Here is a 15,206-nt window from a genome sequence, read left to right on the forward strand (position 1 = left end):
AAAACATGTTTCGACCTTTTTAATATGTTGTTGCTACGATGGTGATGGAATTTATTCCATCTCCTCCGCCAATATATAAATAAATAAATAATGCTTCGAACTGATGGCACGAAACCGGGGATCTTTCCCAGCGGCAGGCCCGTAATTCCATCCTCGACCTGATCTACGTGCCCAGAATGTTAGATTCGTGGCCCATAAAGTGTAGCCCTGACTCGATTCACCTATTCGACCGGAGCAAAGCCACAGGCTCCAAGCGTGAGCTGGTTCAGGTTCAAAACCTGGTCCAGTTGATTTGAGCTCAAACTAACAACTCCAAGCGAGGCCCGTCAATCATAGCCGTTCAACCTTAGCACGTAAAGAATCCCCCCTGTTCCTCCAATCACACGGTTAGTATAGACATACTTAGCATCCAATCACACGCTGCAGAGAGGGTCTCTGATGCCTTCCATAGAGGATTATACGATGATACGAAACATTAAGAAAAAAAAAAAAAAAAAAAGAGGTTCCATTCATCCTGTGTATAGAACGCCAGGTAATTTGATGGATATATAAAATAGAGAACTTCATAACTTTCTCTTCTTTTTTTTTTTTTTAACACATGCAGCACTGTAAGAACATGATACAATTTGACGTGCTTGACAGGCCATGAAGAAAACAGATCTGGACATGCAGAACCCTCTGCTTGACAATGTCTGACATCCTAACATAGCAGTAATGGGTCTATAGAGAGCCTCTTCAGCTTTTGCATAGCATAAACTGCCTTCCTTCAGTTCAGGAATAGCAGCTTGCATGAATTGAGAAACTGCCCATAGATCCCAAGCTGCATCTGGGACTGCTTCCTGCAAAAAATTGGGGACCTGACTCCAAATTTAAATGACCGACCAAATAGTATGAACTGCGTAGCAGCCCTCAGGCTATCAGATGTAAGCTCAGCATCTTGCAACACCATTCTGCTCCCACTGGTCCCAGCTAGGTGTCCACAATTGGAAAGGGCACTCGGCACCTGAAGTAGGTTGGAGTTTGATGCACCTAAAGCTTGTCCTTGATGAAGTCCCTCCATGCTGTCCATTGCATTATCAGCCGTATTCTGTGAGCTTGCTTCTTGATTGTTTAAAGAACCCAATATTCTGCTGGCCTCATCTTGCAGGCCAACAGCTCTCCAGGCTTCAGCCACAAGGCGGATGCTATTCTTTTTGGGCATGACTCCTGCTTCTCTCATCATCTGAAGCACTTCTTCTGCTTTCCATGGTTGTTTTACTTCACCATATCCCCATATAAGCGTGTCAAAGGTCTTTATATTGGGAGACACACCAGATTCACGCATTTTTGTATAGACTCTCACAGCATTCTCCATGTTGGCAGTACCACACCACCCACTGATAATTGTCGTAAAGGTTACAACATTTGGATGGATCCCCATTTCCTCCATTGTCACCAGAAGGGACTCAGCTTTCTCAGGTACTCGTGCACGAACATACCCTTTGGCAAGAATGCTATATACTTGAGCATCTGCTTTGACACCTGCCTCCACCATCTGATCAAAAATCTCCATGCATTTGGTCATGAGCCCCATTGCACCCCAGGCATTCATTTGGTGGCTATATGTTACAATATCTGGCTTGACCCCCAGTCCTTCCATCAATGTTAGAACCTGGTCAATTTACAATGAAATTGCAGCTAGTTTAATCAGAAAATAAAACCACATCAAAAAAAGTAAGTGATGACAGATGATTTACTCACTTCATCCACCCCAGACATGTCCTCTGCATCAAGAAATCCTTTAATCAAAGTGTTGAAAACGATAACGTTTGGTAACACCCCATTGTCCTTCATTTGATGCACACACCTTAATGCATCCTTCATATTGCCTTCTTTGCAATACCCACCTATGATAATGGCCCAAGTGCGTTCATTAGGGTGCTGGTTGGCCTGCATCTCTAAAATAAGCTCCTCAGCTCTCCTTGTATCTCCATTTTTGGCATAAGCTCTTGCGATAGTGTTATATGTGACAACATCCGGTTGCAGGCCAGCAGCACGCATCTTATATACAACATTCCAAGCTTCCGTAAGATTTTGCTGATCACACCATGCTTTGATGAGTATATTATATGTCTTCTGACTTGGCCTTGCATTGTCTTCAAGGGACATCATATGGAAAAGATTCTGTGATTCTTCAGGCTTACCCACAATACCATACCCTTTAATGAGAGTGTTAAAAGTGCTGGTTGTTGGTCGACATCCACTTTCCTTCATCTTCCAGAAGATTTTGATAGCTTCTTGAATCTTGCCAGCTTCTGAAAATGCATTAATAATAGCATTGAAGAATATTGAGTCAGGCTTTAATCCATTGCATTCTACCTGGGAGATGAGGGAAGTAATTGAATCAAACTGCTTCTGATTTGTCAGAGAAGTTAACAGAGTTGTATATGTGATCAAAGAAGGCTTGTGCCCCTCTTCTATTAGGCAGTCAAATAGGGACTGTGCCTCATGGGATTTCTTTTCATCTATCAGAGTACCCATTTGTTTTGTTCTTGTACGAACTGTTTGGCAACTATGTCCTCTCAAGCAGATAGGGCAGCGAGGATGAATTTTGGAGTATGAGAAACTTGAAATTGGCTGTAGACTCTCATCACATTTAATTTGTTCCTATTATTTTGAAGAAGAAAAAGGTTCAGCAATCAGAAATTTGACTGAAGAGAAGCAAGAATATGTTTTCTGAGTGTCGTTAAAAAGTGATAATAATATAAAGAAAACCTAAAATTTGCTCACTGTTATTTAGCCATTACTACCAAATGAAAAGAAATTAGCTGCTCATATGGAAGCTAGCTAGACTAGTATATGCAACAACGTCATAACAAAAAAAAGGGATTAAGGAAAAGTAAGATATTCACTATTGATATTTCTGCATGTTTAGCATTTTAAAGCACCATAGTTATAATGCTGCAAGATTTGTCCATCCACAGAATTTATTTACTTTGGTATTTGGCTGGTAATTTTTTAATTTATGAGGTAAGGATTTTGAAAGAAGCTACACGATCATTAATCAACTGTTTCCTAAAAATAAATAAAGAAAATGAAGCCCACCATTGGATATGGCTATTCGATATTGTTCTTGAATCATGAGAATTGCCATATGAGCAGCAAGTGCTGAGTTAACCAGCTTGCTTACCTTCTACAAAAAGTATAAACGGCTGAATCAGATTTTAGCTCACAATCGAAAGCATCAATTTTGTGGATTTGATATTCAGACATTAAAGGAAAGTAGTGAATTGGCTGAGTTTCAATGCACTGTATACAAATGGAAGGCCACAAAGTAACTGCAAATAATATCACAGAATATGAGTGGTGACGACAGAGCAAAATCGGTGCTGCATGAGAATAAACAGAATCTGCATCCTATTTAAACATAAAAAATATGAAGAGGACAACTTAAATTTTGAAAAGAATTGGCTACAACTTCAGTGTCTTTTCTAATTCACAAGCATAGAATAGCTCATGCAATTTCCAAATTGAGTGAAACAAGTTCAAAACTTATTGTAACTCAAAAAGGAGGGTGTATGATAACGTCCAATAATGTAAAGAAAAAGCTGACGAGTACCTTTGCAGATAAGCCTTCAACAGTTTCTTCTTGGCTCATACTTTTTCTGCCTAGGTCCTCAGCTGCAAAGTCTAGTCAGGTCAACCGCATATCATATTCTGCCATGAAGCTTGCAGTTGACCTTCTTTAAGCACTTTGATCTACGGAAGCTAAATATACATGGTGAGTTCATGCGCTATATGGATTTTTGTAAATTTAGGGAAATTGTAAAAATAAAGCCGAGATTTTCACCAAAAAGCAGCTATGTGGCTACATAAGTGATAAATATCCAAGATATCAGTCATGATGTAACCTTATAACACTATAAAGATGGTGATTGAAAAATGAAAATGACATGGAACTTTTGTGGGAAATTTTGTTCCAGACTGTCAGCATCATTTCTTAAGAAGCCCCAGCTCAAAGCACCACCTTACCACTGCCACCATATAGAATTCTTCAACCAGTCCATTTGTCATGCCATCCACACAAAAAACAGACACATTATCATATTCTGTACTAGATGGGATTTTATGCATCCCTGAGAATTCCAATAGCCTGTTAACCTTCTACAGCGAAATGCACTGAGAAGGGGGATGCATAATTGTTGCTGCTGCTTCCATAGTTTGAAGCTCGTGTAGGAAAAAGTTAAGCACATCAATGCAATAAAAAAATAGCATAAGAGTTTGGTGGGATTTTTCTTCAGCATAAAATTCCTCGGAAGACAAATTTAAAACAAGAGAAGTTGATAAGAACAAAGAAAAACATTCATGGATAAACAATTAATCAAATTGTATTTGCAAAACAAATGAGGTATTGATCTAAAGAAAACTGTCGTGGAGTGGGATTCATGTGGTAAATTTGTGCATGAACAAGTGAACATTGTGAATTACCACATAGGGTGCTCAGGATAAGAGTTCAGAGGGAGAGAATTTCAGCTAATTATAAATTCCAAATGTCATCAGCAAAGGAATAAATAATCCTGAAAAAATATAAAGCACATATCGCCCCCTATAGAAATAAAAGAATTACAGATGAGATAGCTAATGTTGCATGATATAATCATCTTGTCATTAAAAAAAAAAAAAAAAACATATGAATGAAAGACCTCTAGTATGCTGGTCAAGAAGTCACCATATTGCTTCGTGCATCTACCACCTTTAGCCCAAATAAGAAATCGGTCATTGCTACTGTTTTTCATCGGTATTCTGGCCAGATACAAAAACATTAAATTGTAATTACTCTTATCAACTAAATGATACATACAACATCTTTTACTTGTTGAGTAAGATAAGATTTATTCTATGACCTGAGTGTGAAAACAAATCATCTTCCTTTTGAATAGGAAAATGAACTCATTGTTTACAATTTATCCACTACCAGACAATCATTTCCTTAAGCTTTCCTCAAATGAAGAACCAACAATTGCACTAGATATTGCAAGAACAAACTCAAAATGGGGAACCAAAATAGCAGTAAACTACAGAAATTACGGATTCTCAGGGGCCTGTGGCATTAAGTGCAATTTAACCCTCCAGCAATAAAAGCTTATGTTTCCATGCATGAACTTGGAAGGCAATTACTTTGATAACATGTGCACAATAATACAACATACTCCCCAGAAAATATCGCAAAACTAATACAAGCAGGAAGGAACTTCCATCAGGGCATCAAGTAAGTTCTATGCTGGCAATGCAACCATAGGAAAAGAGTAATTAGTAACAATTTTAACTAATAAGCTCACAGACCATCTCATCATGTACTACTTTTTAATAATATGTTAAACAATTCCAAAATCTAGGAAGTTCTTTCTCGATACAGAGACAGTCATCACGAAAGGCAACCATGTTCATAAACTGTTTCATGTTCTTTTTTTTTCCACTAATCAATAATAAATATAGTGATTCACTTTTTGACGATAGAAGCCCTTCAACTCATCCAGGATAACAGATAGTTCTCAGGAAAAGGTTGAAGTTTTTACCATCAGAAACATTTTTCATAGCATGAAGAGTTCCTTCATTGTCTGGCCAAAAGATTATCCACCCTATTGGCTTCTTCCTTAAAATGTTTATAGAACCATATCAAAATGGAACTTAACCACCTTATGAAATCAAGATCGAGCATTGCAAAACTAACATGAAAGTCAACTAATAACCCCAAAAATTTGAGTTAGCATGTAAAAACTATTGGTTATGGAGTGGTCTGCCGACCAGGCATGTGGCCTTTCAACCCTGTACAGGAACTGACCCTAATTTTTCGAGATTTTTCATCTGATTAATTTAGCATTTTTCATCATCGTTCCTTTTACCGCATAATGACTTCAACTTCACTAGCGACTAGTAACAAAAAAAATGTTATATTATATTTGTGCAAAATCACACCAAGAAAACCAGGAAAAAGAAACATTATCTACAATTTTGAAGAAATGAAGTTCTTAAAGAAGGCAAAATAATGGGATAATAACATCCAAGAATCCCAAGAAAACCAGAAAAACGCAAACACAATCACGTATGAGCATCCATATTGCACAGTTTCCATCAGCATCCACACTTGGAAAGAAGCAAAGATGAATGAACAGGGTGTTTAAACCGAGTCTAACACCATTAAAGAACATAAACAATAAACTCATCCAAGTAATTTCGAGTACAAAGAACAGATCTTCCACTAAAAAGTAGACTTCAAGATAATCGAAGAACCTCAGTTTATCGGAAAAAAGGCATTCGGGCATATCGTTTCATGCATTATACTCGTCCACTTCTCATGGGAGTTGTCCGTAATGAGCACCATGGTTCCATAGAAAGGAGAAGAGAGAGTTCTTGGGAGGGCAAGAACGCGGTACCTCTCTTATCTAAGGTCCGGATGTGAGGGCGTGGAGAGATTAGAGACGCATCGCGCGAATGGATTGCATGCTCCCTCCCCTCTTCGGACACCCTTTGGAGCGCCCTTATCCACAGACACTGGGAGAAGGGAGAACAAAGAACACGGCCCAAGACAGCCCGGGCCTTGGGTGGGCACAATACGAACCCAAAGGTTAAAGGGCTGACTTGTGCCCAGACCGAAATTCTAATCTAATCTAATATATATATTATAAAATAAAAATTAAGAAAAAGTTTTTTTGGCAACTGAGATCATCCATGTAAGTAATATTTTCGATACTATATGTTCTCCTACCTAATAATCCTTCAAACATTAAATTCAAGTGTCGTGATCAGATATCAACATAGATCCTTACAAAAAGTCTCAGAATTTCGAAGATTGGAGCATCGTAATCAAAATAGGAGAAAGCCTTCAAAAGAATCTTTGCATAAAAAATGAGGCGATCATAGGGAGTGCTGTTTTGTGCACAAGAAAAAATTCTAATGTTACGTAATAAAAGCCGATTAGTTTGGCAAGTCAGCAACATGTAGACTCATCAAGTTTTTTGTGTGCACCAATAAGTGCCCCAGTGTTCCTCTCATAGAAGCTTTTAATTTTGACATCCATATCATCCCCCAGCATATCCTCTATATTCTGCGATATTGATAGAACCATGGTGCTCATAGGGCTCCTTAGCAATGCATTAAGCACAAATCCATGAGCCCATCATGCATTTTGCTTGGTTTGCAGCAGATATGACATTTATGATGCTCAGAACATGCCGCTTGGCAAGCCTCACTCATATTCTATTTCCACAAATAGCACTTATGGACCTATAGATGATTCGACAAGAACTAGCTGGATCCACAAGATTATACTCATTCAGACATCGCAGCCTCATGAGTCACGACCTTCATTCATCTCAAATGCAGCATGCCAATATCATCACTATCAATGCGCCAGACCAGCCATTGTATTCTATATATGTTCGAGATCGACCGACATGCATCCATGTGTCGTCACTTTCATTTTACTCATGTTAGGACAAGTGTAATGGCCTGATTTACTGCAAAAGCCTTTCCTGTACAAAACATGTCATCATCATAAAATAGAGAGGCATGAAAAAGTAACACATTGAGATGTTTGATTGGTTCATGCAAAAGTGACTGATTGTTAACATAAGTTCCATAATAGTCACCAAAAAGCAAAGTTCTTTTGATGTTATTCCTGAAAATAAGTCCAAACAACACTTTTCTGTTTTTATGAACCCTTACAGTGTATAGCACCTTGACCAACCTTGTTTGCTACCTAAAACGACCGGCCAATCATGTAACAACTCATCCTTCAATAACAATGCAAGGAACACATAACGATGATAAATGAGAAAAATCTGGGAAGGGAAGGTCAGAAAACAAAATTAGATACCAAATTGAAAATTGCTACTCATTATTTTCCCTTCACTCTGAATCTGTCAAAACAACTGTGGAAAACAATCAAGAAGGATTATGATCAAATTAAAACAGTTCATAAAATGTCTACAATTTGTATCCCATTATTACAACCGTAACTTGAATTCTTCCAATCAAGATTGTTGACCCTACGGAAGTCTTAAAAGTCCTAGGAAGTTACATAAGGATGAAGCTGTCTTACAACATATAAGCCCAGCCAGATTCCAGAAATCAGTTTGTAGTGCAGTATACACCTCACAGCCACTAACATAAATGAGGAGATTCTACACCTAGCATAGGTGCAGATAACGTAACCGAATGAAATATAGTAGAAATTAAGCACCACCACCTTGAGCTATCATATCTTTCTTACCTACCTTCTGCTGAATTTATTATAGTGCTTGTTTTCAACACTTCCAGTTCAACCATCTGCCGAACCCTGTACTTGCATCTCTGAGCAAAAAATAGAAAAGCACAGAAATTGATTAAGCTCAAGACTGCCAATAACCGGCGCAAATAATCGAACCTCCCGGTATTTATGTTTTGGGAGAGCCATGATGGGCGCCCTTCGGCCTCATTCCCGATGACTGATTTCACAATGTTGTTTCAATATGGTGGCCACAAAGCAACCCAGACCACCAGCAAGAGCGGCATAAGCTGATCCAACACTCCTCATGGCATCTGGAGCCTCCTGAAAGAGGAACTCAAGAAGACCTACAATGCAAAACACTTCAGCTCCTCCGATCAAGCAGTACTGTATCAACAACCAATAGGCACTCAGATTGGGCATTGGAGTAAAAAAAAGAGACTGATAGCCATGTTTGATGGCGTAATTCCTTCTGTACCTCTCAAAAACCTCAGCCCATGCCACTGATAAAATAGATAATGCCAGGCCGAGGCCTACTTTTTGAATATACCCTGAGGGTGACCTGTAATGCAGCGTGACAAGGGTGCAAAGATAGAATAATAGAGAGCCAGGATGAGAAAGATGCTTATGCCAGGAAACACAGGCATGCAAGTAATCGGAAGTTCCAGATGACCCATGTGGGTGTTCATGGTATAAGCTTGTCTATACCATAAGCGCAACCAGCGCTTTTTTCCATGAAGAGTGGTTTCCGGCAAGCCACCTCTCCTTTCCAACGGCCACCATGAGCCACCTCTCTCCCCTCTTCAAGCGCAATCCCCGTCCCCTCCCTTCCGAATCCCATTTCATCTCCCTCGTCCACTCCTCCAAATCTCCTCTCCACCTCAAACAGATACACGCCCACCTCCTCCGCTGCCGCCTTCCCCTCACCGTGCGCCTCGCCGCGCAGCTCGTCGCCGCCTGCTCCCCTCTCCGCTCGATGTCCTACGCCCTCTCCTTCTTCCACCACCACCACTCCAACTCGTCTCCCTCCACCCCTCTCTTCGACGCCCTCATCCGTGCCCTCTCCGAAAATTCCCTCTTCTCATCCGCCCTCTCTCACTTCGCCCTCATGGTCCGCTCTGGCCTCCGACCCGGCCGCCTCGCCTTCCCTTTTGCCCTCAAATCCGCTGCCTCTCTTCCTGATCCCAGCGTCGGCGCTTCCCTCCACGCCCTCGCCGCCAAGCTTGGCGTCGACCTCGATCCTTTTGTCCGCACCTCCCATGTCGATATGTATGTCAAGCTCGGTTCGCCTGTCCTCGCGCTCCAGATGTTTGATGATACTCCTGAATGGCACAAGTCTACTAATGTGCTCCTCTGGAATGTCTCGATTAGTGCATGCTGCCAGTCGGGTGATCTGGAGGGTGCACAGAGGCTCTTTGAGTCAATGCCGGAGAGGAGTGTAGCTTCTTGGAACAGTATGATTCATGGGTACATGCAAAAAGGTCATGTGTTGCGGGCAGCCGAGCTTTTCAATCAGATGCCTGAGAGGAATGTGATTTCTTGGACGACGATGATAGCAGGTTTCTCGCAGCTGGGTGAAAATGAGCGGGCTTTGCGAACTTTTGATGAGATGTTGGAAGCTGGCATGAGGCCTAACAATTATACAATCGCATCTGTGCTCTCTGCTTGTGCAAGGATGGGTGCTCTGGAGAGTGGCATTCGGATCCATGAGTATGTCCTCAAGAACAGGTTTCGGGCGGATGGAGCAATAGGAACAGCTCTCGTTGATATGTATTCAAAATGCGGGAAGATTGACCGTGCAAGCGAGGTATTTGATCATATGGAGGATAGGGATATTCTTACTTGGACTGCAATGATAATGGGTTGGGCTGTCCATGGGAACTGGGAGCAAGCACTTCAGTGCTTCAAGGACATGAAATGTGCAGGTGTCAAGCCTGATGGAGGAGTGTTCTTGGCCATGCTAATGGCATGCTCGCACTCTGGAAAGGTGGAGCATGGGCTCGAGCTGTTTGATAGCATGAGATATGATTATAAGATTGAGCCAGATGTGAAGCATTACACCTGCATGGTGGACCTGTTTGGAAGAGCTGGACAGCTGGATGAAGCCCTTGCTTTCATGGAGGCTATGCCCATTGAACCAGACTTTATTGTTTGGGGTGCTCTTTTTAATGCTTGTCAATCTCATAAGAATGTTGCATTAGCTAAATTTGCAGCAGAGAAGCTTCTCAAACTCAAGCCTAAACATCAGGGTAGCTACATCTTCCTTGCCAATGTCTATGCTGGGGCTGGCAGATGGGAGGATGCCGAGAAGGTGAGGATCACCATGAAGGATAGGGGCATGGAGTTGTCACATGGGTGGAGTAACATTGAGGTGGAAGGAAGCGCACATCATTTTGTTGCTGGTGATTGATCTCACATCATGTATTCAATATAGGGTTTTAGGTTGAACGAGGTAATTTTATACCATGAGACTTGGCTGGAAAATCCAGTAGAATTGAATTAGATTTTCTATTGGATTATAGATTATACCGTCTGTTGGGTATAAAATATCCCTCCGGCCGAAGTTTGTAAAAGATCGATCCTTCGGGGCTCTTCCGGCTCCCGACCTTGTATGTGGCGTCTCTCCGAACTTCCTCAACCATCCGGACTTCTTCGACAATGAACTTCTACATTCATCCATCGGGCCACCCCAAAGGTCCTCAGGGCCCCACTATTAGCCGACCTTCTACAGCAACCGACTACCCTCGAATTTCTTTCGGACTTCATCAGCATCCGAGCTTCCCCGACAACGAGATTTCTACAGTAATCAGATTCCACCCAAGTTTCTACAGCGATCGACCGCCTCCCGGATCCTAATCGAGCTCCCGCGAGAGCCGAACTTCTGCTACGAATGGTCTACTCCGAACTTCTACAGCGGGCTGTCTACCCCAGATATCTACTGTAAGCAAATTTCTTTCGAACATCTGTTACAGGTAGACCCCAGCCGAGCTAATCCGTAGCGAACGGTCTACTCCGAACTTCTACAGCAGGACACTACTCCGAGCTTCCACGACAACTGGTCCTCGTCCGAGCTCCTACAATAAACAGTCCCCTTTCGACCTCTCGCGAGAACCGAAGCCCGTCCGAACTTCTCCAGCGGATGGATTCCGGGCGAGCTTCTATGACGAACGAGCTCCAGCAACTGGATCCCTGCGATAGCCGATGGCCTCCGATGTCTGTCGAGCCTCCCCAGCGCTATCCGAAGTCCATCGCCGGCCGACCTCCTACCAAGCTCCCTATAAAATCGGACTTTCCCAGCGGACGATCTTCGGGTGAGCTTCCACATCAGATAAATCCCAGACGGACTTTCCTAGCGATTGGACTTCTTCGGATTTCGTCAACAAAAAATCTCCATCCGAGCTCCTACAGCAGGTGACTCCCGCCTGACAGGCATCCCAGTCGAGCTTCAGCCGACGGATCCAAACTCTCTGACAAGCCACGACAAGAGCCGCCATCCTGCTCCACTTTCTGCAACGGATTTTATGCAGCTCCACCACTCTCTGACAAGCCATGACAAGAGCCGCCATCCTGCTCCACTCTCTGCAACGGATTCCATGCAGCTCCACCACTCTCTGGTAAGTCCCGACAATGGACACCACTCCACTCTCCGCAACAAGCTTCGCGTGGCTCTGAACGACCCCTGACGCCACTACTCTCCGTAACAAACTCCACGCGGCTCTGAGCGGCCCACGACCAGACAGTTACAGATGTCGCTGTCAGTCAGTTACACCTTCCATCTATAAATAAGGATCCCCAGATACGTTCTTCTCTAAGCTGGTAACTCTATCTCGAAATTTTGTCAAAATTTTTGCTCAAGCACTCCATTTCTGTTGAAGCAGAGTACTGACTTGAGCGTCGGATGGTCTTGCCGGAGTACCCCCAACTCCAGTTTAGACTTTTTTTACAGGTCCCGACGGCGGCCGCGGTCATCCCAGCTCCAACTTCTCCGATTTCGACAGAATTCTGCACCAACAGAATTGACGCTAGAAGGAGGGCGGCCTGTGTCTTTGTAGTACCCTTGTTCCTAAAGGAGTGCTCAACGGGACTGATTCCGGTCATCTTCTCCGACATCCTCTTCTCCTTCTTCTACTAGATCTTCACCCGATGCCTCTCCGCAAAGCATCCACCAAGCAATCCACGGCCTCCGCAGCCAGATCTCAGGCTCCGGCCTCACCTCCAGTTTTTCAGGCTCCTCCTCCGGCAACGACGGTCGGTGCGGAGCAATTCGACCTGCTGGTTCAGCAGGTCAGAGGCCTCACTAAAGCGGTGCAGGCCATGCAACAGCAACAACAGCCGCAGGCGTCGGTGCGGTTGGAGAGAACGTCGTCGGAATTCCAAAATCCGATGGTAGGGCGGGCCACTTGGGCCAGTCGCCCCATCTTTCCCGGAAAGACAAATCCGAGGGTGGAGAGCCCTCAGTCCGATCACGATTCTACTCCTGAAGGATCTCTACCTTCATTCTGTCCGAAGATCCTCGAGACCCGCAGTCGAGAGGACTTCCTGGATCGAAGGCTCCAAGAGATGAACCGGCGGATCGAAGAACTCCGCCACGCTCTCCCTACTTATGGTGAGGACATCTGCACTGACCCTCCCTTTTCTCAAATGATCATGCAGGAACCGATCCCGTCAAACTTCAAGCTCCCCCAATTCGAAAGCTATGACGGGACCTCGGACCTAGTCGACCACCTGGAGGCCTTCCAGATAATGATGTTGCTCCATGGCGCGCCAGACGTCATTCTGTGCCGAGCTTTTTCATCCATCTTGAAGGGAGCAGCAAGGAACTGGTACTCGACATTGAAGTCGGGTACCATCTTTTTCTTTGATCAGATGAGCCATCAGTTCGCGGTTCATTTTGTTAGCAGCCGGCATTCTCGGAGAGGTTCGGAGTCCCTCATCAACATCAAGCAAAGGGAGGGGGAATCCATCCGGGCTTACGTCAACCGTTTCAACGTCGCTGCGTTGGAGGTCCGAAACTTGGATCAATCGGTCGCTATGGCCGCTCTGAAAGGCGGCCTTCAAAAGAACGACCTTCTGTTCTCCTTGGAAAAGAAATACCCCAGAGATTTTACCGATTTGCTGGCTCGGATCGAAGGATATGCCCGAGCAGAAGAAGCCTTCAAGATGAAGGACGAGGAGACCGCGAGAGAGCAGCAGGCAGGAGACTCGAGCAAGCCCGCAGTTGAAAAAGGGCCGAGTGAAGCTCGGCCACGCTTTCGAACTCCTCCCGGGCACAGGCACGCCCGGACTCCTCCCCGAGCTCGTAAACAGAGAAGCCCAGACCGTCGAGTTTGACGAGGCTCTCCTCCCGGGAGATTCCACAGCTACGCTCCTCTCAACGCATCGAAAACTCAAGTGCTGATGGAGGTTAGGAAGCAGCTCCCAAGATCGGAGAGGATGCGCTCGTACCTCGAAAAGTGCAATCCGAACAAATTCTGCCTCTATCATCGTGACCACGGCTACAATACGGAGGAGTGTATTCAGCTCCGAGACGAGATCGAGGAGGTCATCAGATGAGATCGGCTCGACAAATTCATTCGACGCCGACCTGAAGGAAGGGAAGATCGGCCTAGGGCCCTGCTGCAGCCGGAACCGCCAAAGAGGGAGGAGCAGCTAGAAGATCGGCCTCCAATTGGGATTATCAACTCCGTGTCGGGGGGACCCGGGTGGGGAGCAGACCTTCCGCAGTTATAGGGTTCGAAAAATCTACGAATGTATTACCAATAACTTTGCCCTGAATGAAAATTCTCTTCATATTTGTGCATTCTTTCTTTTGGTATGAGCTTATAACGACGGAAGATAACTCCCCCATACAAACGAAATTAAGCGCGTTAGGAACAGGAGGAGAATCTCATCCTAACATGAGTAAAGTCGAAGGCCCGATTTTTTAAAGACCGGATGGGGGGAGAGGTCCTTACAATGACCCTTATGTGCCCCCACAGCCTTGTTAGGAACAGGAGGAGAACCTCGTCCTAACATGAGCAAAGTCGAAGGTCCGATTTTTTAAGACCGGATGGGGGGAGAGGCCCTTACAACGGTCCTTATGTGCCCCCACAGCCTTGTTAGGAACAGGAGAAAAACCTCGTCCTAACATGAGCAAAGTCGAAGGCCCGATTTCTTAAAGACCAGATGGGGGAGAGGCCCTTACAACGGTCCTTATGTGCCTCCACAGCCTTGTTAGGAACAGGAGGAGAACCTCGTCCTAACATGAGCAAAGTTGAAGGTCTGGTTTCTTAAAGATCGGATGGGGGGAGAAGCCCTTACAATGGCCCTTATGTGCCCCCACAGCCTTGTTAGGAACAGGCGGAGAACCTCGTCCTAACATGAGCAAAGTCGAAGGTCCGATTTTCTAAAGACCGGATGGGGGGAGAGGCCCTCACAACGGCCCTTATGTGCCCCCATAGTCTGTTAGGAACAGGAGGAGAACCTCATCCTGACACAAGCTGAAACCGACTGTCGGAAACAAGGGGAGGACCTCGCCCCGATGCAAACAAAGACTCGGTTGATCGACAAGGAGGAAAGCTTCCTCAATGACTCCTCTACACTCTCACAACCTCGTCAAGAGCAAAGGGAAGACCCTCACTCAAACACAGAAGAAAAGGGGCGACGAAAAGAAAAAGCGATGAACTACACCGACGATAGGTGAAAAACGAACTATATCAAAGGTACAAGAGACCTCGTCTCGATGAGAGAGAAAATTCTTGTCGAAAATCTCTAGTCTTTAAGGGCAAATCGACACGACGACGATCAGAAACCTTCAAACTACGTCGATGCCAAACAAGATGGAAGATAAATGGAGTTTGGTAAACAACCATTTAATACCAGAATGGACAAGGTAATAGACAATTTTATTTTCATTTTGTTGGTGAAGTACACGTTATAAAGCTTTAAAGGCCAAAAAATAAAAAAAAAGAAAAGAGAGAAC

At 44.1% G+C, this 15,206-nt stretch overlaps 2 protein-coding genes across 12 annotated transcripts; one reads left to right on the top strand and one right to left on the bottom strand.

The window, feature by feature from the left end:
- Window positions 1–536: 536 nt before the first annotated feature.
- LOC105040817 (uncharacterized) lies at window positions 537–6,568 on the bottom strand. Of its 11 annotated transcripts, XM_073254465.1 has the most exons (6): window positions 6,271–6,532; window positions 4,683–4,782; window positions 3,599–3,738; window positions 3,085–3,172; window positions 1,741–2,294; window positions 537–1,651 (listed from the first exon to the last, which is right to left on the bottom strand). In XM_073254465.1, exons 3-6 carry the CDS (start codon window positions 3,635–3,637, stop codon window positions 767–769), a joined length of 1,566 nt encoding a protein of 521 aa, XP_073110566.1. In that variant the 5' UTR covers window positions 3,638–3,738; window positions 4,683–4,782; window positions 6,271–6,532; the 3' UTR covers window positions 537–766. The 11 variants fall into 11 exon arrangements, with proteins under 11 accessions (XP_073110566.1, XP_073110567.1, XP_029119121.1 ...); XM_073254466.1 differs by lacking the exon at window positions 3,085–3,172 and having other exon boundaries at window positions 1,741–2,358; window positions 6,271–6,518; XM_029263288.2 differs by lacking the exon at window positions 3,085–3,172 and having other exon boundaries at window positions 1,741–2,646; window positions 6,271–6,511.
- Window positions 6,569–8,478: 1,910 nt separating this feature from the next.
- Window positions 8,479–10,771, top strand: LOC105041510 (pentatricopeptide repeat-containing protein At1g04840). Its single transcript, XM_010918469.4, has one exon. It carries the CDS (start codon window positions 9,027–9,029, stop codon window positions 10,653–10,655), a length of 1,629 nt encoding a protein of 542 aa, XP_010916771.2. The 5' UTR covers window positions 8,479–9,026; the 3' UTR covers window positions 10,656–10,771.
- Window positions 10,772–15,206: the final 4,435 nt, after the last annotated feature.

This window comes from Elaeis guineensis, chromosome 3 (genome assembly GCF_000442705.2).
Source record: "Elaeis guineensis isolate ETL-2024a chromosome 3, EG11, whole genome shotgun sequence".
NCBI classification, from domain to species: domain Eukaryota; kingdom Viridiplantae; phylum Streptophyta; class Magnoliopsida; order Arecales; family Arecaceae; genus Elaeis; species Elaeis guineensis.